We start from the raw sequence: 25,275 nt of genomic DNA, 5'->3' as shown, positions 1-25,275 counted from the left end.
TGCAGTGTACCCTAAAGTTCACTAAAATACTATTTCCAATGTTAGTATGAGAATACAACAATAATATTCTTTCTCTGAAATAAATGCTCTTCCTCCCTCCACCCACACCCAAGCAACTTCACAGTAAAGGATTAGAGGCCAAGTTGTAACACCCACTCTCATACTGCAAAGCACCCTCTTTCTCTTCAGATACTGCTGCTGAAATCAGTATTATTTGAAGAGAAGGGGGGTGGCCCAGCCAAGAGCAGTGATGTCAAGCTTTATGACAGTATCATCACACAGGCTGAATCTTTTTGCTGAAATGGTTCATCACTGTTCCAGGAAGTACAGTGTCTAAGGAGACTTCAGTTCTTCTACTAAAAGCAATATTAAGATGCAATGTCCTTATTAGAATAAATAAAAATCTATTTATTAGTAGGCATGATCATATGCATGATCAAAAGGATGGACTCTTACAGTCTTGCATTAAGATCTACTTTCTGAAGTGAAACCTGCAGTAGCAAGAGGAAAGTTATTTCACAAATACCTTTATCTATCTATCAGTGTATACACCTTACATGGATGTGCACGCTGTGTGTCCTGCAAAACCTTGAGACCACATAGTTTCATATCCATGCAGTATCCACCAGCCTAGCTTACATTCCACTTCCTTTCTCTCAGGCTGGTTGGCTTTGCTACATACATAAAAAGGAGACTGTTTAACTTCCTTTTCCATAACAAAAACCCAAGGCTGAGAGTAAGAGAGACTCAGACACATGGACTAGGAGTGTGTGAAAGCAGCATGCTCACAACCAGCACACTTTTAACAGCTTCATTAACCAATACATAAATAGCTTTAAATACTCAAACCAGAAATTATTAATATAGATTATCCATATTTATATTCATACTGCAGCTATTCCTAACACTCACAGTGCTTGGTAGGGAAACATGGCATACTTCATGCATTAAGCACTGCAGAAACATGTTACCACACACTGTATTGTACCTGGATGCTTTTAAATGGCAAAACACTTGGTAAAGGTGTGGAAGGAACTCCTGGCAGCAGTTGAGCAAATGTCAGCAATGGAGATACCACTCAAGAAAGCCACTAATTTAAACTGAGCTCTGGTGGAATGTATATTAATCTTGGAGGGAGGCTCCTTTTTGGTGTTTTCATAACAGGTTTCACTGGTGGTTATCCTGCTTGGCACTCCTGACTTTCAACCTCTCAGCTGCTGACACAAACAAGTTTGGATCTCAAGCTAGTCCTGTGAAGGCAAAAAGTTAAAGGCCTCTTAACAACAAAAGTCTGAAGATAGCCTGCCTCTAGAAACTTCTCCCTTCAAGAAATAATGGAAGTATATCAGTTGTCTAGATGGGATGAAGAGCCAAAACCATGTTCAGGGGAAGCTTATGACAGGTGTGTAGGAATATAGTTTTTGAAGGAAACCATTTGGATCCAAAACCAATTTGGATCTCATCTGGCTTCCTGTATGAAGTCATAAGTGGGAAAAACACTTCTGAGGACTAGCTCAGGACACCTGGGTCTGGGGCATAAGGAAATTACTTGATTCAGTCACTGGACACCTGAAGGTAATGTGCAGGAGTAATGGCTTAACCACCCCAAGGAACCTGTGCAGCTGATGATATATGTAAATATTGATTTGTTTATACACACACATACACACATATATATATAATGTAGGGAGAGAGCAAAAGAGTTGACAAAGAAAGAATCTCCCCAGAACTAAAAATGGAAATTAACCCTTTAGTACCAGACCCAGTAACCATGATCAAACACAGCCCACGGATCTCAAGGCAGGTCCATAGGCTTGAGACAGGTTCAACAAAGTCAGTCTGTGAGTCAGGGTCTGGGCCAATGCTTGCAGTAATGTACAGGTTTGGCTGCAGCTGAGCTGAAGGTCGGTACCCATGGAGCACAGATCAGTCATGGACTAAGAGCCCAGGGCTGAGCTGGTGTTCCTGTGCCCACAGGTGTGAGTAAGGCCCCAAGGACACAGGTCATGGCCATCAGCATCTATTTGTGCATCACTTAGTGCACTGTGACAGACTGAGAAAAGCAAAGTCCTGGGACATTTCATACACAGACAAATAAATTTCTTTGCTACCACAGTTGCTTCAGCTGTTCTGTCAAGATTAAGGGATTCTTTTACTTGCTCACATGTGGAAATCATGAAGTTGGACAGAATGAGGGGACAGCAGCCTCCTTGGTCATGGAATTTGGGTTAAACAATAAGGAGTATGTCCTTATACAGTCCTTACTATTTAACTTGTGAGAAAAAATAATCATAGACATAACAGAAAATGTCTGAAGAGACCATGAAAGATCATCTTCTGTTGGGCAGAAATTTTACACTATCCTTCACAGATATTTGATTTACCTCTTCTAGAACATGATGAGTACTTCAGAACCTCCCCAGGGAATATGTCTCAATACCTCATTATCTAAGAGCAAAAATATAATAAGAAAACTTCTGTTGATATTTGGCCTAAACTTATTTTGAACAGAACATGGAAAAAGCTTTTTTTCTTCTCTTTTCTCTTCTATATTTGAAAGACATACTTCCTCTCTTCTTCAGATTAAACAGCCTCTATTTATTTAATGTTTTCTCACAAGTTATATTTCCTAGCTTTCTGATCACTCTTTTGTTCTCTTGTGGAATTGGTCCAGTTGGTCAGAATCCTTCTCCAGTTGTGGTGTTCCAAACCAGAGTCTTTTCCAGTGTCAAGAGGAATAAAAGAATCACTTTGTATGCTTTATAAGTAATCCTCCTTTCTATGTATCCCAGTACAACACTTACATCCTTTATAAAAATATACTGGTGTCTCATGTGCAGCTTGTGATCCATCTTTTGTCTCCAGGACTGCTGCTGAGTCAGTCCTCCCTCACTTGCATTTATGCAAAAGATTATTTCTGTATAAACACAGAAGTTGGTATTCGTCTTTATTGTTGTTACATGTCATTCTTTGAACCAAATTCTTAAAATAACTTCTTAAGATCATAATATCTTGTAGTATTTTTCCAGGTAGTATGAGTACCATTAAATGCTAATTTCATCTTTTCAGTCATGAATTAAGTTTTGTATAGTCCCTGGAGAGCATGCTTTAATGCATCTCGTCTGACAGTGAAGCATAATTAACTGTTTCTGGAGAACAGCTTTCCGACCAGTTACACATCTAATAGAAATTTAATTTTGTCTATGTCTCCTTATCACAAATGACTCATATGAAGGAAAGAGGATTAACGTGGATCCAGACATGCCTGAAAGGTTTGTCTGGCTATAGGAGTGATAGTCACCTGCACATGACTTCAGCTGATGTGTAAGATCTCATGTTTATTGACTAACTTGACAAGGAAGGGTTTTGGTGGACTTTGTCTCTCATCCATAGAGTCAAGGAGTCCAACTGTTGCAAATCATATACACTGGGGAAGTTCCTATAAGATGTCTAGGCCAGAAAACACAGTTGCTGTTTTGTATTATGCCCATTCTCATTATTTCCAAAACACAGATGAGGATTTTCTGTACTACAGGGAAATCATGTAGGTAAGGCCTTTGCAGTGGAAAAGCCACTATAAAATATTTAGATATGAAAACATTTTGTAACTATAAGTAAGCAGGCATCCTAACTGTTCAGAGTGATACTCTAATATCTGTTATCATTATGCAGGGTTACTGTGCCTAAAGTCTCCCTACTTTTCAGTCATTAACTGCTGCTTACGACCAAAGGCATTCAGAGTGGTTTGCCATCCTCTGGTACACAAACTCTCTCCTGCAAAATACCGTGCTGGGAAACTGACTGTGTTGCTGCCTGTCCCCTGCCTTTCTACTGTTGGAGCAGTCTACAGATAGAAGATTTCAGAAAAGGGATGGAATAGCAGAGTAGAAGAGCAAACTGCCAAGAAATGTTTTGATATACAGTGTCCCAGACTAGATAGTGGTGATGTCCAACTAAAACTGGTTGAAATAGATTAGCTTATCCTTGATCAGATGGATAGCAGAGGATGAAAGAAGAATGCAATGGATACAACAAATTAGTACATTGTCAGTGATGTCACCATCATCCTAAAGGCACAGCTGGCTGTGCCCAGCGTCTCTTGTGAAAGATCAGTTACATGAAGACCTTATTCAGCTTCACTGTGAGTCCCCATGTGAGCTGGTGCGCAGGGGACTGGTAAAAGTCATCAGCTTGTGGTGCTGCAGCAGTCACTGATAGCTGGACAAACAGGATGCTAAAGAACACTGAAGAAAAGATCCTTCTCAAGTATGTGTGTTTGTAGCTCCCATACCACATAGATCAAGAATGTTTTGTCCTCTCAGATATATTTGAAGCAATTACAAAGAAGGAAACCACATGAAAAGAAAAGTAATCCAGCCTTCTGGGTTCTGTCTACTTTTGAAACTCAGAGAACAGGGTATAGGAATATTTACTGACATGTTGACTAGGCTAAAGATGGCTTAATTTCTGAGCAGAGCCATGTTCACCAATACAATCTCTGAAGTACATCCAGAAATCTAATAATGGTGCTAATATATCTTAGAGTGAGACAGAATACAGTCAGTTTTTTAAAATATGTCCTGGAAAGATTTCATACATAGTCCAAATAAAAAGGGATGCTGGCTTCAGAGAATGAAACACCTTCCTATTGAGTCACTGCAAAAGAATCAACATTGCAAAAGAATCAGCTGCCATTACTGATAGCTCAGAGGGATGGCTGGGAGCTCATAGATTTGGATGTGATTCATTCTGTGTTTACACAGCTTTTTACCAGGTAGCTGGCAGAAGGTAGGCTGGTGTAACATAGAGTCAAAGAACACCTCAAGTTGGAAGGCAGTCATAAGGATCAGCAAGTCCAACTCCCTGCTCTTTGTAGGACTACCTACAACTAAACTATATGACATTGACCAGGTTCTTCTTGTAACTGTGACAGGCTTCAGGCCCTGACCACTTCCCTGGAGAGCCTGTTCCACTGACTTGAACACAGTTTCAGTGAAGAACCTTTTCCAACAGTCCAATCTGAACTTCCCCTGATATGGCTTCATTCCATTTCCTCCTGTCCTGTTGCTGGTCACTAGAAAGCTGTGTGCACTGGCCATCTTGTGGAAGCTGTAGGCTGTGATGAGGGCACCCTTCAGCCTTCATTTCCCAAGGCTGGACAACACAAGTGACCTCACCACTCCTCAGAAGTCTTGCCCTTGAGCCCTTGCACCAACCTGGTTGCCCTGGACACACTCTGATAGTCAGAAGTCCTTCCTGCATTGTGGCAGACCCCAGCATTTCAGGTGAGGCTGCCCCAGTGCAGAGCAGAGCAGGACAATCCCTCCCTTGCCCTGCTGGCCATGCTGTGCCTGATGCCCCCCAGGACAGGGTTGGCCCTCCTGGCTGCCAGGGCACTGCTGGCTCAGGTTCACCTTGCCACGGACCAGGACCCCCAGGTCCCTTTCATGGTGCTGCTCTCCAGCATCTCATTGCCCAGCCTTTACATATAATAGGGATTACCCTGTCCCAGATGGAGAATCTTGTTAAATTTCATACAACTGGTGATTGCCCAGCTCTCCAGCTTATGCAGACTTCTCTGTAAGGCCCCTCTACCGCTGAGGGAGTTCATAGCCCCTCCTGTTTTAGCATCATTAGCAAATTTTCTTAATGTACATTCAATTTATGAGTCCAGATCTTTTATAAAAACACTAAAGAGCAGTGGTCCTAAAGTTGTCCTCTGTGGTTTTGAATGCAAATGGGTGCTGTGGAGTTTAAAATTCTCCAGTTTTGAGTGATCAGGGCACATACAACTTGCAACTCTGTACATGAACATTTGAACTGAGCAGAAATAATATTTGTGGTGTGAGCTGGATCTCCACAAAAATAAAATTTGCATTTCCATATACATTTCTAGACAGTAGTAAAAATGGCCCATAGCAGCATGTCTTGGGTCATCTGGAAAAAGGAGGTTCTTGACAATACTAGTACTATGTAAAATAAGGAAGAAATAATTTCTAGTCCCCAGGTAGCATGTGAATCTGTCTCTCTTGCTAAAGAGAACTCTCTGTGAATGTTAATTTTTTTTTAATAATGAACAGAAAACATGCAAAAACTGAAAATCTGTTATTTCCTGCTTTTAAAAGCCACACACATTTATACAGTGAAGGAAAGTATGTTGTTTTTACAGTACATTTAAAAAAAATCCTGATTTGCAGTAAGATGAAAACTACTCCAGCACTGAGTCAATACATTTCTATTGTTTACCTTCCCACAGGTCAGTAATAAATGGAACAATGTCAGCTAACAAGACCAAGCAGAGAAATGAGAGCATGTCTGCCTCCTGCCTGACAGTAGTAACTACTATGGAAATTATTTTTCATCTTCCTGGAAAAGAATAACAATTTTTTTTCTAGACTTGTATTTTATGTTCCATTCAGAAGACTGTTTTCAAAGGAAAATTGCTATGAAATAGTAGTACTTTGAAGTTAGCACAGAGTAAGACTTTGAGGAAAACTGTGTCTTTGAATTAATACAAAATGTGACATTTTAATAAGGTAAAAATTCTAAGCTGCACATTTAGAAAGGGGGAGTATTTCCCTGAAAGCCAAAACTATACTTTAATAATCAAATAAACAACTGCATTTAATGCAGCACTACAGCTAAGAGGACAAACTCAGCCCTCACATATATAGCAAGAAAATCAGGTAGGTACATAAAGAGGGTATTTTCTCCTTAAATGTTTCAGCATAAAATCAGCAGAATAGCATACACACATTTTTTTTTCTTTAGTAGAAAGAAAAGAACAGGAAGAACTTAAAACTGAGAAAACAAAAATTATTTGAGAACTGAAAAAAATACCTTAGAGTGAAGTAAGGTTTGTAGCAGGAAGTAATAGCTTTTATTTAATTAACAGCCCATTTCCCAGTGGGGGAACATTTTTCACAAAAGAACTTTGACCTTTCAGCCCACAGCCTGAGAGAGACCACAAAATACCTTCAACAGCTGAGCCTGGGAACAAAAATTCAGAACTGCTGTATGCACTCGAAATCATGGACTGAATAAAATAGTGCTTTACAGCACATTATAATCCTCCACTGCAGCTGCCCTTCAACTCATTTATCAGTGTTCCACAGCTGATAATTTCCTCTCTTATTTTAGCTCAGAGGAATTCTTAACATTTTTATCTGCCCCTCTGGTCACAGGGCAGGTGATTATGGAGGGCAATCGCTTCTCTTATCCCAAATTATCTGATTACCACATTAGGTTAAAATTAAGAGTTTCTACCAATCTGTACTTAGCTTGACGTTTGCTGATTCTATTCAGACCAACAGAAGGATCTGCATGCTTGAAATTTCATTTCTTCCAACTATATCAGTTGCCTACTAATAATTTCATGTTGTTAATTCCACCTTCAAACCTTGTCTCATTTACATCCTACAGGATGCCAGTACTGTACAGCAGGCTTCCAATGGATTAGTTTATCTAAAAGAAGCTTAAGTAATGACTGTGTGATAGGCAAATATGCAACCATATGGCAATATAAATTTGACAATGGCAAACAGCTTAATCCAGTAGGCAAAGGTATTTAAAAAGGCCACAGTAAAAGACAAAAAAATGCTCACATTCAGAAAGGAAAATTAGGTTCACCATTTTAGCAGTGATGACAGTTGACTATTGGTATAACATGCCTGATATATGGAGGCTTCTCCATCAAGCCTCTAAATCAAAATTGTTGGTAGTTTAAAAGATACACTGTAGGTACTGTAGTGAAGAAATAATCATTTGGGACCCTTCATTCTAATCACCCAGAAGATGCTTTTGGGCCTTAAGATAAAGGAATCTCTAAACAAAGCCCTGTTTGTGATCAGGCCAATTAACTGTCCTGGGAAGGAAAAAAACAAAGGGAAAAAAATGAACCTTAATGTGGGAAGATTGGCATAATTTGGACTGATGGAAATACTTTTATCTTCAAGTCCCCACTGATATCCTGAGTTCCTTCCTGTCTCTTTCTTAGATAGAACTATTCTTAAACTACTTGAGAGTATTTGTAACATGTTGTTAGTTATACCAGCTTGCAAAGTATGCATGAATACACAGTGTCAAGAAAAGGTGAGTTCATTTATTTGTCCAGTTCTACAAGTGAAAGCATATTTGTAAAAAAAAAAAACAACCCCAAAGCACTACTACCTTCCCCCCACAAAATCTTTTTTATCAATCTCTACTTCTTTTTTTTGTTTTGTTTTATGAGAGTAAGGGGATAAAAAGCAACAATATAGTGTATTTTGATTCCCTTTAAATAAATTTCCATTCAGTAGTCTACATTTTCAGTTAGATTCTTTCTGAAGACACCTTTTCATATTTACCCCATGTCATCAGAATGACATAAATTGATAATGTGATTCTTCAAACTGAATTTTTAATGGATTATCAGTTTACTCATCACACATGCAGTACTTGCTTTCTTAGCATTGTATTTATGGAACCTCAGGTACCAGTGGTTAAACAAGACATTTTATGACAGTGCCATAGAGCTGAAGAATCACCATCAAATAAAAATTAAATAAAAATGCATAAAATTTCAGTGAAGATGTTCAAAGGTAGCTAAATGGACTCCTGTGAAAAGTGAAATAATTTTATGTTATGCACACAGGGATGAAATCCACAGATATTAACACTTCATCACAATGTCAGAAAATAATATTAAAGACTCCTGTAAAATGAGACATCTAGCTAGGAACTTTCTACAGAGTTCTAGAAAAAGTCACATATGTCTGATTTTCATCTTTTCTGTTGGGTTCATCCACATCTTTCAGCATACTTGGAAGGATAGATATGACATCTCAAAAATGGTTTTTTTCAGACACTTGGTTTCATTAGTAGCAGCTGCTGATGAGAGCAAACTGGTTAATGTGTTAAGAGTCCATGTGTACAAACTCCAGCTATTTAAATTGTGCAAAACAAGTTCAAAATCTCTAAGAGTTAACAGAGTGGGAACATAATGGAGGACCTGATGCTTTGTTCTTAGAGAGCATTGTGTCAAATGCTGTGCACACTCCTGTTCCACTTGCAGCCATCTTCACAGCATGGCTATTGTGCATAAAAATAGAACAAACTCCCATAATTAATCTAAAGGTAATTCAGGGATGACTCATGTCTCCATTTTCTCACTTGCATGAAGAAGTACAGTCCTCTGGTCATCTGGAATTGGATGAGGATTTTCTGGACATAGGTGAAATAGGATTATGAACAGGTAAGATGTAGAAGCAAGCAGATAGTGGCTGAGCAGAGCCCATGTGAAAAATGGGATAGGAAGGCTGTAAAAGTTTTTTATTATTTCCTTTCTCCAAAACAACATCAAAAGAAAATAATGATAAACAGTAGAACAGATTATCTAAGAAAGAAGTGCAAAGAAAGGTGATTGACTTTGGAAAAGGAAAAGATAGTGTCTTTTGCTTCAGAAAAAACAGTTAAGGATGGCAACTGTCAGAAGAATAGACAGTATCAAATCTAATTAAGAAAAAAGGCAGAACAACAGAAGTAACTAAATCTGGCAGTTAAGCAGAGGTGCTGAAGATGTGCACTGCTTCAAGACACATAAAATCAACCTTTGAAAAGATGAAAAAGGCAAGGCTGCATGTCTGACAGGAATAAAGTAAGATGTTGAGGTGAGTGGGGGACATGACTATTGCCAAAGTGTATAGTGAATTTTGTATACCTTTATTGTCATATAAATTGTCTCTCATGTACATAATGTTCTAAAGAGAATGGCATTATTGTTTCTGCAAATTTATGGGCATTACTCTGGAAAGAAATGCATATGGGGAAGAAATCACAACATTAGTCAACACAGTGAATACTAATGGAGAGAATAAGTATAGAACCAACAGAATTCTGAGAAACAAACTTGGAATGGTGAGAATAATATGTATATTAATCTAGAGAATAAAACATTGTGTTAGACAGCTGCCACATGCATGGTTTATTAAATACTGACATGCTAACATATTTAGGAGAATGACAGAGAAACAGCTCTCAGAACTGGAGCCTATGACATGCATAGAAAATGTTTCAATAAAATAGGAATGAAACGAGAGGCATAAGAAAAGAAAGTGAGAATGCCTTATGTTCCTGGAACATCCTCCCAAATGACAAGCTGGGCAAGAAAATGGTAGACAGTGGATAAATTGATTTAGGCAAGACATATAAAAGAAGTTTGGAGATTTTATAGCACAAATCCTGCCAGAAGGAATTGAGAAGAGCTGCATGGAGGATATCTTCTTCAGAGTGAAAGTTCTTTTTTGTATGAGCTGATCAGTCATTTTAGGAGACCATCAGAGTGAGGATGGAGTTCTCAAACTAACACAACCAAGTGCAGGGAAAACACAAATACTAATTTTCCTTTTTTTCTTGATGGCTATTTATGACCTTCTACACTTCACAGAAAATGACAAAACCACTGGCTGTCAACAACATGTACTTAATATGAACAAGGGGAAATCATACAGAACATAAGAATTGACAGAATTTTTTAAATTCACTGGCTCCATAATTGTATAGTACTAACTGTATAACTACTCTGTCTCAATTTGAAGTTCTTATTAACTTAAAAACTAATAATGATTATTTTGTTCACTTTCTATGCTATATAGAAATAGCATATTTCTATACATGACAGTGTATATATGGATCTAAGTTTGACATCAAATATATTATACAACTGTAATAAGTATTTAATTGCAAAAATATATGAACTTTAAATTTATGATTTTATCTAACTTGTCTCATTTGCAAGGAGACAAGTCAAAGTGGTATAGGAGCTTTTTGAAAGGTTACGGGACATGTTTTACATATGGAGTGATATACAGAATTATTCCTGTCATTAGAGATTTTGGACTACAAGACCAGCTCCTAAGCTCCTCAGACAAAATATACATGCATACAAGTATAAGAGATAAATAGCAGTGCTACTCACAACTCTGGTACAGCTGAACCTACTGAAGTTTCTAGATGCTTTAAAATTTACTTTGCTCAAATGTCACAAATAGTTGAAAATATGTTAGGAATTTTTACAGTATTATACAGTATGGTCACAGTATTGATACAAAGCAGGGTTATATTATTTGTTCTTTCACCTCATCTCCATACATTTTCATTGCCATCTTGTTGTGAAACAGATTTCTGAACAGTAATTGATTATCTCCTGTTTTCAAAATGTTTTCCCCTTTACAAACATTAATGATAAATTTTACCCAAGTGAGCATTTCAGCTTTAAAGTAACTTTGAAAACTAACTACTTTACTATGAAATCAGATACTGAGAAACTTTATGTTCACTACTTACATGATTAAAGGAAAGACTATTAAATTATATTTTTTTCTGGATAGAAACGCTTACAAAGCATTAGACTGTTAAGCTATATCAGGCTTCATTATTCAAGTACCTTAATTAATGATGTGTGCCATGGAAAACTTCATTCGTGCCTAAGTGACCTTCTTCACAGAAGAATAATTTCAAATGGGGGATGATTTTCTTCAGGTAACAATTTGGGCAGTTTGGGTCTGTATGCCAACTCTCATATTTCTCTTTTCCGTGGTTTGGGTCATTATACATTTTTGCCAGGCTTATAATAATTTTATAAACAAAAGCATATTGTAGAGAGGGACAGAGGAGATATTATTCTGAAGAGCTATTAACAGAGCTAAGAACTACTCCTTAACAGCCTCTTTCTAATTAGCTTTTAAATTTTTTTGCTTTCTTTAGGCTTTCTCAGAAAAAAAACCCCAACATTATTATATACCAGCATGTTCACTCAGTAATCTGTTTTTCCAATGGGCAGCAAACATGCCTTAGTTCTTCACAAAGATTATAGTCTAGCTGAGGTTCCAGGTATTATTACTTAATGAAAGGCAATTCAACATCAAAATCTCAGAATCTTTTCTCTGTAAGTTTCAAAATTGTTTACTTTTATTGATACTTTTCAACTTTACAGAAACATAATGGAACTTATATTCCAAGCCCACACCTGTGCTTTAGGAAACACCTTCCATGATCAGTAAGTTAATGAGATTTAACTCTGTATATTAATTTTTCAATATCATTACAATCTTTCTTATTAAATACTCCAAGCATGTGGGAACAGCTTGCTCGATAGCAAAGAAGTTGAATTCTCTGAGTAAGTCTTCAACTAATTCACTCAGTGACATTGGATGCCTACTGAACCAGCAGTTTTAAAAGGCAGCAGCTAAAGAGAGGTACTAAAAACACTTCAAGGAAAAGATTTACATGGCCTGTAGGAGGCTCTGAATCAGCCCACAAATGGCTGATTAGTAAAATGTGCTGAATACTTGCTCTAACTGCTGAAGTCAACAACAGATGGAGGAGTTGGCATCTATGGACATAAGGCCACTCCTTCACATATCCAACTTTAGACATGCAAGCATGAGCATTTGAGCCTAAGCTTTGCATTCCAGCTTTTCAAACAGTAAAATAAGTCTCAAGGGAACCCTGTTCTCACGTGTCCTGGCAAAAATGCTATTTCATTATTCCTACATCAGCTGTGTCAGACAGCTCCACATACAAACAAACACCAAACAGGCCCTTTGAGTGTCTGCTCCCCTGGCAGTCCCAGCTCTCCCTTCCTGCCCCACTTCAGCCTTCACACCCAGCTTCCAGCTCTGGGCTCCCCTCCTGAGCAGCAATTTATTCCCAAAGCAGCTGCCTCATACCTACCCAGGACCCCAGCCTCCTTGCCCAGCTACCTTAAACTATGCTGCTGCTCAGTCTTCTCCCCAAGTATCTCTCAGCCTCCCAACAGCCAAATTTTGTATCCCATTCCATACCTGGGAACAGGAGAGCCATGCCACTGAGAAAAAGATTACCAGGATTTTCATTGTAAGAAAAAAATTTACTTAATTTTTGATAAGAGCGGGACTTAATAGGGTGAAATCTTCCTTCTCTCTCATACACATGTGGGAACAGATAAATACACGAAAGTCATGCAAAAAATAATGTTTTGCCCAGTGAATTCAAGTGAAACTGGAAATATCATATCTGGAAATAATATCTGCAACCATTAGTCAAGGAAGTTTGGGATTGAAAGATGGGGAAGGAGAGCTGGGTATGGAAGTTTAGAAAGTGTTTGAACTATGTTCAAAAAGAGAAATGTTAAGTAAGATGCACTGCCAGTTCTGCCTGTGAGGTAGAGAAACATATGCAAAATCATCACAGAAAAACAGGTAACTCCAGTGTTTGAATATTAGAAAGTAGCAAATTAATTAATATTTCCCCCGAATATGATTAACGCTTTAGTGGTAATTAGGAAACAACACCCAGCAGGAGTATTTAGAAGTGTAAATTGAGTACATACATATCACTAAAATATTCTGAGTATAACAGCATTTTTTAAATTTCAGTTCTAGTTGCATCAAACCCTATTTAATATTAATGAAATATTTAAAGTTGTTTTCCTCTTCTTTTTCTTGTGTGCTATAGTACTACAAAACAAATGAGTTTGCTAGTGCTCCATTTGAGTTCTTTGAAGAAACTGATATTATCTAGAACCACCTAATAAGACAGTGACTGCACATACAGTACAAATAACAAAATAAATATTATGTTGCCTTAATGCATAAGTAAAGAATCCATTTTTTTGGACCATTTGCCACACAGACCATTTGCCTAATGAAACCAGCCTTCCTTCTTCTTCAAAGTACTGCTTTGTATTACCATGGTTGGATGAAAATGGCCTTTTCACTGCCTCAAACCACTCTCTCCTTATCACAAGGCTCAGGCTTAGTGCAGATTCAGTCATATAGCCAGCCTGATGCTGAAATAAAAAAATCCCATTTGATTCTCTGAGTGAAAGGCTCCACAACTGAATTTTGTGCAGTAGGCAAAATGGTATTAAACTCATATGCTGAATTCAACAAAGATATGCACTGTGCAGTTTGCTTGTATGCACCCATTGAAGGCAAAAAAACCCAAAGCTCCATGACATAAACAAGCTAAGGGAAAACATTACAGCACAAATTTTGCCCACAGTCTCACTGATGGTACATGTATAACCACTGGGAAATCCTGCACAAGGTTGGAGAGGCTACATTCTGACCTTTTTGGGCATCTGCAATCTGAAAACAGTGGGACCACAGCAATTTAATACAGAAGAATTAATAACTTTGATTCCAATATTAGTATCTGACAAAAATTATATAGCTCTTCTCAAATACTTTTAGTGAATTTATTCTCTTTCTTAAATATAAAATGAACAAACCTTGCCAGTCAGCTTTGAAAGATCATCTCCTCCAATTATCTGCATATCTTGCATAGACTGATCATTCTAAAAGAAGAAATTAAAAAATTTGAAATTGGTTATAACTGTACAAAATAAAAATATAAATGTTACCTTTTTTCAAAAAAAATCTTGATTACCAGTCTTAGCTATGAATATTTTCTAATGCTTGTTAGTATTGGTGTACAAGAAAACCACATTCTCACTTCTTCCTGTGGCTTCCTGCGTCTCCTGCTTGTTTCTAAGCCAACATCAAACTCTAGGGCTTACTGGACTAGAAAAAGTTGCATCTTTCTTTTTAGAATAGTGTTCCCTTGCTTGCTATTTCTTAGTATGACAAGGGTTGAGTAACATATTTATCCCTTTCAAAATGGGAGGACAGGAGCATCTCAACACTTGACCAAACACCTGTAAGCACATTCTTGGTTTGGAACAGTTTTTGGAAACACAGGCTAAATGTGCTTACATGTCAGCTCTTTTTGGAGGAATTCACTTCATTTTCCTCAGGGGAAAAAAGTTTTGCAAAATTTATCATTTACTATCAAAAATATTTTCAGTGGGCCATACGGTTTCCAGAGCTTTGTTTATTCAACTGACTCAAAGATAAAATCCTTGAGGTCAATTACTTAAATATGGCCAATAAGGTTGAACTAAATGCAACAGAATAGTATGTTTTGATTTTCCTGTTAAAAAAGTTATTTTTTAAAGAATTCGTTTTTTACCGAATTTGTTTTACAGACATTTCTAGTTGAAATTCCTTCTGATGGAAAATTCTCAACCAGCTCTAGCTTCAATTTATTATCAGCAGAACACGAAATTAAGATCACAAAAAGGAGACATGGAAGCCCTACTTTTAAGGCAAGACAAAAGAGGCCTTAAAGAAGGTGGCAAATTAAAAAATACACAGTCATGGCCAGGCTATATGAACTTTTCAGAAAAAGCAAGAGCAGAAATAAGTATAGTTAATGTCGGTTTTTTACCAAACTGATGAATGTGCTAATCTAATCTTCCTACCCATAGGAAGATAGCATTAGTCCAATTTTAATAACAGCTCCAGTAGCACAATGTGACACTGTTGTTTACTGTTTGTAACACCAGGAAGCTTCATCATTACAAACTACTGACAAATATACAATACTGGATTCTCTGCTTTTATTTCCTAAATCCAGCACTCTGAAGACAAATGTTTTTCCACAGGTAAATAGTGGCACATCAGGATTTAAAACGTGGGTAAAGATCTACTGGACTAAAGGATTTAGAGCTGTTCTTCTTCCCTTCCCAAATCAGGACAAGCAGAGGCAGCACTCAGAGGGTCAGAGCTGCCCCCTGGGCAGATGGAACCACACCTGTCCATGCTCACAGCCCAGGGGGCACAAGTTTGGGGACTTCCAAGCACCTTTGCAGATACCTGACTACAAGCAACCTGGCAACCCCAGGAACTATTTGTAGCCCTCATGGGAATGGATTGTCTAAGTTAAATCAGCCTTCCTGAGTAACTGTAAGCAAAGGTTGTCAAATTGCCCAGATGAGAATTTCTCCAAGTTTGCATTCTGCAGACCCACCAAAAGGCTCCCTGGCTTTCACTCAGACTCTACTCTCCACAAAACTCTCACACCACAGCTTTGTAAGAGGTCCTTAGCAGTCATTGCTTTAAAAGACAGTTTTTAGACCTGCCTTCACTTTTCCTGCACCGGATCTGGGAGCTTTAGATAAATTTCATGCTGCTCTGATCTGTTTCCCAGGAAACAGAGCTAGAGCAGCAATGAAGGTTACATCCCATACATTTTCTAATATAAGTTACAATATTTCTTTTATTTTCGTAAAGAAAAACAGAAAAAAAAAGTCCAAACAACAACAAAGCAAGTAACTGATTTTCTCAGATTATTTTAAAACTAAGTAAAAAGTGGAGATTGAGAAGATTTTAAGCTCAGGCTTAAAAGCATAAGTCTTTTGTTGTAAAGCAAGACAGGTCACTCTTCAAAAGTCAGGCATGTATTCAAGTCAAGACTATTATAAGACTATAAAAAGCAGATTGTTTCTAATATCTACCACAGCATGTGTAACCAAGGCACTGACAAAATATTTTTTCATTTCCAAATGAGAAAGTGTAGAATTTCATTAGCAACCAGCACACAAGAATTACTGAAGAGGCAGTTTGCCCTTAAGCTGCTAATAGAGAAAGAGAAAAAAAAAGATAACAGTGAGGTGCAATGATTAATGAATTTATTTATTTTTCACAAAAAAAAAACCCCAAACCCTCTCTTTCTACACAGTATTCACAGCAGCACTGTTTCCTTTGCATTTGGTATTTCTGGCTTCAGCTGAAAGGAAGATGCTGAAATAGCATCTTCATTGCTGGCAAGCAGCTAAGCAAACACAAAAGCCATTGAGAGCAGGGGGATCACAGCATCCCGTCAGGCTCTGCATTCACACATCGGCTGCTGGGACACAACTGCACACATTTATGAAAACCCTGGGGTTCTACTGGAGAATGAGAGCTGGCAAAGGATAAGGCTGGGTATTCATAGTCCCTAAAACCAATCATTTTCTATATGGTTTTTCTATATGCAGCTCAGAATCCTCCAGCCAAGGTATTTTCAAAAAAATTAGAGAAATTCCTTGCATCACACTGGAGAGCAATTCTCTTGTTAAAAAAAAAATAAATTCAGATAATTGATTTTAATGCCACTTATAACTATCTACATTTATCACTTAACTCATGTTGTAAAATACATACCTGCCAAACAGCAAGGCTCAATACCATGGTGTGACATTACCCTGATCATAATGTTCACATAGATAATTTGCACACTATGGTTGCCATGGGAACCTCTCAGTGCATTTTTTTTTCTGAGTTCTCAGTTTATAATCTCAAAATAACACTGCACTAAATGTTAAATATAAGGTACAATGAATGTCAGGAAAGAAAAAAAACTGTTTCATTCAGTACCAATTAATGTCAATTCAGAACTGTTTGTTTTATTTTCATGGTCTCAAGTCATTCAGACCTTTCTTCCTTTGTGAGTTGTTCCAACTGATATAATTGAGTCGCTGAGATTTCTTATAAATGCAGAAATATGAATTGAAGCTTCATTTTCTGTCACCCAAAGTTCCTCAATACTTGTTTTATAATATCCCTAAACCCTATCAACCCAAATATTTTTTAAATATTTGACATGAAATATATTGGCTTGGATAGAGACAGCTCTAAATTATACTATATTTTGGTTAATGTAGCACAAAATTTATTGCAGCTGTTTCTGACAAGACGTGATGCATTGTGTCACATCCCCATACCTCATCCCAAGCTATATTTCTGGGTTTTTTCAGTGCTTAATAAATCTGCATTTTCCAGAATAAATCTCAGTTTCTTTGGTTTTAATTACTGGGTTGTTGTTTTTCACTTGTTCATCTTTGTTTTATAATTTTAGTTAATTCTAGGAATACTTGATTAATTAAAGCAAGACTGTTATTTCCACCACCATTTTTCATGGCATACAAGATAAAACTTTAGCTTTCTATGTAGACTGGATGTATACATATTTAAATTCCATCTATACTAAGTCATGTGTTTTGAACTGGGTGGGGCACAGAATTATTACATCTCTTTTACATCTCTTGAGATCAACACTTGGACATAGTTCAAGTTACAAGTGAAATGAGTTGGGTGGTCTCAGGAAAATTCATTATAAACAGCATTGCTCATCTGAAAATTGCACCAAACTGTGAACATCTGTTACTCTTCTGAAGAAAAAGAATCTGGAATACATTAATACTGGGCTCAGTGAAACAAAGATTCTTTAATCATGGCAAAAAAGCAGCTTTAACAAAACAGTTTAAATGCATAACTAAATTATTAAATATGGACACAAGGTCATTATCACACATCTAATTACTACAGTCTGCAGAGCTCATACAGAATTTATTTGAAAATGTGGTTACCTTTTTCTCCCAAAGTTCATCAGGGAAACTCAAAAAAAAAGAATGTGACCATCAGGCCTGTTCTATGTTGTTTTTGTCCCCTTGGGTGATACAGCAGATTCTCCAACCTGGGAATTCCCATTAGGGCAGCTCTTTCACTTCACAGCATCATTCCACCTCCTACAACTTGGGTTTCCAGGAAGGTTTTGACCAAAAAGAAGTCAGTGACAGACCATTCAGTTGTCCCTTGGATCCTAGTATGTAACTTAATTGCTTTGCAACCTGCCTCCTGAGAAATATGAATAAATTGGTGGGGAAGTGTCAGTGTGGCATTTACAGGATCTGTTAACCTATTCTGACAAATAGGTAAAGTCAAACTGATATATAAAGTATGGCTATGAAATATCCTCAGTGAATCAGCAGAAGTTGAGTGGTAGTGTATAAAATGCTGTACTTAGAAACAACGTCCACCTGAATCAATACAATTTTGGGTTTCTTCTCTCAAGAACAACAGCTAAGAACAAAAGACCTCAAGGGTGTAGAAAATGAGCTGTCAGTTTTCATGGCAGGCAGCTAGAGGGACTATCCAGGCTTAAGCAGGAACAACTAATTCAGAGGGCAACTAGTGAGTACTGTTAATATGGAGACTTGTACAAATGAGTGGGAATGATGTGAATCACTTCCCAGTAAAGACTGGAAAGTTTGCCTTCCTTTACCCAGAACTAAATGTATACCAAAGGCAACCTTTGGGGTACACCCACATTCAAAATAGTCAAGTGCCAGGTGGCTGATTTATTTTTAAGAGGTACCTTGAATACCTTGCAAACAATCCAACAATGCTGAGCCAAGTGGGAATGGAATGCAGTAAACTGGCACACACCCACTGCCAGAACACCCCCTTTCTGCAAGGATGTACAGGTACATGTGCACTGAAGCACTGACAGCTTTGAGCAGCTCTGAGAGCTTTAAAGCTGCTTTCCTGAGCTGACCACACCACTGACTGTGCTGCACTGAGCCTGGCCTTATTGCCAGGATAACACATGATAGCAAGTTTTAGACTGCTGTAGATATATGTCTAGCAGAGTTCTAGTTACCACAGTGTAAGACATATTTTACTTCTGTAGGGGTAAATCTACAATGTAACTCATGTAAAGATTTACTTATTTTTTACTCTATTTCTTCCTTGTTGATATTCCTTAACTAAAAGCTCCACCACTCAGGTTTGGAACTGCTTCAAACTCAAGCTAGTCTAGCCAGTTCCAGGGAAGGCCAGAGTTTTGCAATGAGGAAGTTGGCTTTGGACAGAGAAAGACAAACAATGAACTTACTGACAGCAAGGTATTCCTTATCAGCTGACCTGTGGTAACACCTGGGTATATTTCTTCCCTACTGTAAAAGCAAGGCAGGTCATTCAGCTTAAACAACACTCTGGGAAACAGTAAATTATTAAACTTCATAAATGGAATTGCTGGTAATCATCTGTTCAGACACTCAGCAATTTTTTGTGTACCAGGGCTCCTGCATGCCTTCTCTGTATTTAATCCAAGGAAGGTAAACTATCTTAAAAAAGGGCCAAACTGTCATAAATCGAAGCAGAACTCAGACCAGTTTACTTGGCTAATAAGGATTATAGACAATAAATTATTTCACTTTTTAATTTCTGATTTAGCAATTAAATTTTCTGTACTTGCTTAGCATTGACTAAATGGGTTTTTTTGTTTAAGAATAAGGCAGTAAGATTGCAACATCACATATCACCATATGGCAGAAACAGCACCCAAACACTTAAAAAGTTCATCAAGAATTGAAATCAAGAACATACTATAACAAAGATTTTGACTTGTATGCATATCAGAAACACAATAAATCCTCAAAACTCAGGTTAGCTTTCACATACTATAATCTGAGATTTCCTTGTACTCTAGCTTATTTTTATTCTCTAAGATAATATTTAAAACACAGAAATTAAATCTGTGTATGTTGCAGGATGAGAAGAGGAACTATTCACAGGGCTCTTCAGTTATGTAAGGTAAGGTTCCAATCACATAATTTTTCTCTAGAGATGGGAGGCAAATAAATCTTAAAACTTACAAGTAAAAGAAAAATTTAGGAAGCATACCCTCCAGAACTGCCATAGTCCTACACAGGTACTCCTTTTGGGCTGCCAGGAGCATTGCTAAGGGTGTGTACTTTTTGTGATAATAATGTAATACCAGCCCACACTCTGGGAATAGCAGACTTAGGATGCTTGTCCTCCTCAGCTCCATAAGCCAAAGAGGGTAAGGAAAATTCTCCTCCTGCTATAGTAATGCAAAAGTCATTGAGGTCATCAGTCATGCTATGGCCAACTATACGGGACTTGGGTAGGAAAATGTCCATTTGGATTCAAGTCTGCAATAACTGGGGTATCCATCTTTTGCACAATTATTATTTAGCATTAAACGCATTAACATTACAGCAGTGGAACTAGAAGTCATGTTTCCCAGCTTCAACAGAGGATCTTAGCATGCCAGCTCAGACACTACTAGATTCACATGTATGATCTTACCTCATTTTTTAAACTGTGTTGTGAATTAATGATCAAAAGTAAATGAACATTGTGAAAAAACATATAGTGAGTTTGTAGCTCTGTACTAAAAACCCTGTCCACCTGGGGATTCTGCAAGCACAAGAGAAAACAGCTTTCTCTAGAATAACCAGAAAGTGCTAACCTTCTGACCCAGACTATCATTAGTTCCTAGAATCTGGTGATAAAACAGAGATAGAAGAAGAATCTTGAACTTAGTCAAATAGCCACAGGCTGAGAAAACAGATAAATAGGTGTAAGCAAATTCACAGAAGATGAGTCTGATAAAAACTTCAAATGCTTAGTCCCTTCCAGCAATCTGGAGGTTAGTTTATCATTGATTCTCACAAATGAGTAGCACTCTTTTCCATACTACTCTGTTTAGTCCCTTGGCTAATGACAACTTGGAAACTTTTGACAGCACACATATTCTTTGTGAATTTTCTTGCACAGTTGTTTTATAGTATCCCATCTTTATTTAAATATTTTAACTTCTGTCTATCAAATGAGGAGGGAAAAAATTTTGTATCTGTCACATAGACCAGCACTGCAATTACAGAGGAGTTCCTGTTATTGCCATATTCCTTTAGAGTAATAACCCTTTTGGTCTATGCCTCACAGACCCACTGGGGTGTGACACTGCACAAACACTACACATGTTATGATCTGTTTTAAGAAACAGCATTTAAGATGCCAGTAAAAGGGAGTCATCAAATTCCTTGAGAAAAATTAGAACCCTCTGGCTTCTTTTCATTAATTTTGCCCCATTTCAGATCTTAATATGAAAAACTCCCATATTAAATGGTACTGCTAGCATCCAAGTAATGTGATATTTTTCCAGTGCATAAACATGCCACAGTCCTTTCAAACTCATCAGATCTTATTTTACAACAGGATTAGTGACCATTAAGTTCTGGAGCTATCTTACATGTAAGATCCTATCTCCCTGTCACTGTAAAATCCATGAAGCAGGATGACATATAGTATTGCTGCAAATGCCATAACTTAGTATGGCTTGGTATATTTTTGGCAAAATATGAAAGAAAACATTTTACTAAACTACACTTCAATATTTTAGGCTTTATAAGAAACCACTGCTTTACAACAAATACTGTATCCAGGGAAATCTAATTCTTTGAAAATATGAACTGTTGGATGCTTCTAAGAAAATCCCTTGATGCTTTGAATCTATTCTAAATTTCAAAATCTATTCTAAATATCTAAGTTTCAAAAACATCTACAGTCTTAAATGGTAAGATTTCAGGAACCTGGATTGCTTAAAATTACCAAAGATTTAGGCTCACAAAAAACCCCACTCATATAAAAAAACTTAAGAAAAAGGAACTTCACACCTTAAACTCCATTTATACATAGTACCTATGTACCTATGTATATACTGTAGTAGTACCCTATGCAATATACTGTAATCCAAGACATTTATTTCAAATTAGAAGACATTTTTCAAAAGAAAACATTACAGCTTTAAGAAAAATGTGACCTTTGGGGCCACAAATTTCTCAAAAAACATTAGAAAATACCACTATGGAGTTTATATTAGATCTGAAATCCAAAAGAATATAGCACCAACCCACAAGAGAGGAAAATGAATCTTTTTTTAAAATTTTAAACAAGAATTCCATAGCTAAAAATCACATATCAGTATAAAGGAAGGTAATACCTAAGCTGGAAATGATAGATAAAAATGAAAAGTATCTTAAAAAGCATGTAGTTACTTGCTTTAATATGCTCCATAAATGCTTTAAAACAATACTTTGATACTTCTGAAAAGTTGTAGGACAGCTCAGTATCACTCTGCCTTCACTGCCACATCTGCTCTAGTTCTGTCCCCATAGCAATCAGGCCACTTCCTACTCAGTTCTCCCTTGGCTGAGTTGTTTGGCTCCCTCAAATCTTTCATATGTGAGTCACTGACACACTTACTCATACTTTAAAAAAATCACTAAGATTTCAGATGGTGCTAACATATTCAAGTGATGTGTAGGTGTGTTATCTGATGCATACAGTTACAAAGATCATCCTCTATAAGTAAGTTTTACATTAGAGATAAACTGGATAAACTGACTGTATGATAGACTTATGTCCTTTCCTGAACTATACCTACAAATTAACGCCTACTTACATTAGAAGCAGCATCTCAAGCCCCTAAGCACAAAATAAAACTGTATGTTTTATTCTAAATAAAACACTTTCTTTGACCAAGAAATGAATTAAAGCTCTCATATCTCACAACTCTGCCACCACATTAAATGGAAGCTGTAGATGCCATGTGCATGAAAGGAGAACATTTGCTTCCAGACCTAAGAAATTTCAAGACCCTGACTTTTAAGTTTACATTTTATTCCATATAGTATGGCCTTCTTCAGTTTATCTTAGAACACTATGAAAACTAGCCTCGTACACAAAAATAACTAGAGTTGAAATATCCACACTCCTTGTGATACCTTTGAGGAGCATCTCTCAAGTAAAGCAGTGAGTGAGTCTGAGGCTTGCACACATGGTAGTGAGGGTCCCTTGACTATGGGCAGACTCATTTTTTCCAGCAAGATCCGTGCTGACTAAAGAATTTACTGCCCACAAGCTGTCCCCAGCTCCTTGTAAGTCTCCCTCTGGCAGGGGCTACTGACATGCATGTGTGCATCTAGGTTGCTAAAAACAAATCCAGCAAGCTCAAGCAGTCCAAAAAGAAATTCTCTCCTAAGTGGTGTTTTCTGGGCTGAAATAGGTTAGAGAGCTCAGGAGCAGCTGAGCTGGCCAGTGTGACTGCCAGGAGGGCACTGCAGTCCCTGAGGAATGGGGACAGTCACTGCTCCAGCCAGTGCAGGTGCAATCAGAAAAGAGACCCACCTCCAGTGCCTGAATTTTCACAGCAAGCCACTGTACCTGATGTACACATTAACCTGGCAGGAAAGTTTACTCTCAAAGTGCCTGAATTCCGCTGCTACTCTCACAACACCACCCACAATTTAACGAAAGAGACTGTCATTCTTCTCATTACATTTTTCTGAATTTAAAACTTCATCAGCTAGCTGCAAGAATAAGCTTTTGGGATGACTTCCACTACTAACACATTTTCAGCTATTTCTCTGAAAAGTTTGAGTGTCTCTGCGGCTGATATTTTGCAGTAAGACACTGCTGTATGTTGATGTGGGTTTTTTGTTTCTTTCATGAAGAATATTGTATTTTTAAACAAGTCTTAACACTTGAAAAAGGAACATTTTAACACAGTTTGGAGAACTGTGAATTGTAGTATCTCCAAACACTCAATTCACAAAAAATATTATCTGTTTCCACTGTTCATCACCTTCTTAATCATCTCAGGTCTTACTAAATTTTGGAAAATAACTGAAGTATAAGAGGTACAGGGAGGGCACCAATGCCTGCTTAAGATTTGGGACTGTCTTTGGCTTGGAGCACTAAAAGACCTTTTACTTACTTGTTTTAGCAGGTCTGAACACCTCATGGAACTTTCACTCAAAAAGATACTACTGCTCCAGAAGGTAAATGCTATTTTATCCATGAATAGAGAAAGAAGGTGCACAGAGATGAAACCGCTTTGGCAATTCAAGGAGCAGATTTCCCAAATCTCTCATCATTAGCTTGCCCATAAGAGATCTCTCTGACAACACCATCTACAATCAACAGAACATATCTCTCAGAACAGCAATAACCTTGACACTGCTAACTTCTATGGACTAAATTATGTAATGTTTCTGCTGCCCATTAACATCTAAAACTATATCATGCTGCAAAATTCTCTGTAGAGTTGTTCACTGTCTGCAGTGGTGACTGCAAAACCTGAAAAAGGTTAAGAGTATATTTTAGTTTTTGAATGTCTAGTACACACACAACCTCTCTCCAAATTAAATAAACCACAAATCACTAATTTTCAAACTAAATCACATTTTTGCCTATATTGAAGTTATTTATTTGCAAGTCAAATGTATGATTCACAGATAATTTGGAGTTCAGTCCTGTGAAATTATCGTAGAACTTGGCTTTAAAGCTGACAGGAACTCATTCTATCAGGTAGGCTCCAATTTGTAATTCTTCCATGGCTACTCAGCATCAATATGATGATGCAGTCATCAGCTAAACTGTGTACATGGAGCAAAATACAGGGAACTCACAACCTGCCCAAAAGAAAACTTGTAAGTACAAAAACTAATGTGAATTCTCTTTCATCTCAGCATGATTATTTTTCTCAGGAGATCATAAGTTGTGTTCTCCTGTGTGACACAGCAATGGAGATAAACAATCATTGTAACACTGGTGTAGAGTCTGGGTATAGACATGAATCACTAAATGCAAGCAAGACAGTTGTTTCTTCTGTGTTATTAAATTAATAACAGTATTTTAAGGCTACCTGCTTTTTCAGCAGGATTTCAGCATATTATTTTTAAATGCAAAGTTCATAGTGATCTTAAAAAAAGCCAAGTTACATACAGCAAAATTATACTGAATAAGAATAGGTTCTTATGAAAAGTAGGACTGTACATTT

At 37.4% G+C, this 25,275-nt stretch overlaps 1 protein-coding gene across 2 annotated transcripts in view; it reads right to left on the bottom strand.

The window, feature by feature from the left end:
• PRTFDC1 (phosphoribosyl transferase domain containing 1) overlaps nucleotides 1-25,275 on the bottom strand; it is a 43,477-nt gene that overhangs the window by 6,225 nt on the left and 11,977 nt on the right. For both annotated transcript variants that reach the window (XR_004982569.2, XM_036406478.2), the window contains exon 4: nucleotides 14,252-14,317. Coding sequence is in view for 1 of the 2 variants with exons in the window: in XM_036406478.2 (XP_036262371.1) it covers nucleotides 14,252-14,317 (66 nt within the window). In the remaining variant the exon portion in view is untranslated. The remainder of the gene's footprint in view (nucleotides 1-14,251; nucleotides 14,318-25,275) is intronic.

Source organism: Molothrus ater, chromosome 1, assembly GCF_012460135.2.
Source record: "Molothrus ater isolate BHLD 08-10-18 breed brown headed cowbird chromosome 1, BPBGC_Mater_1.1, whole genome shotgun sequence".
NCBI classification, from domain to species: Eukaryota; Metazoa; Chordata; class Aves; order Passeriformes; family Icteridae; genus Molothrus; species Molothrus ater.
Note: the sequence above shows the minus strand (reverse complement) of the source record. Positions and strands in the feature narration are given on the sequence as shown.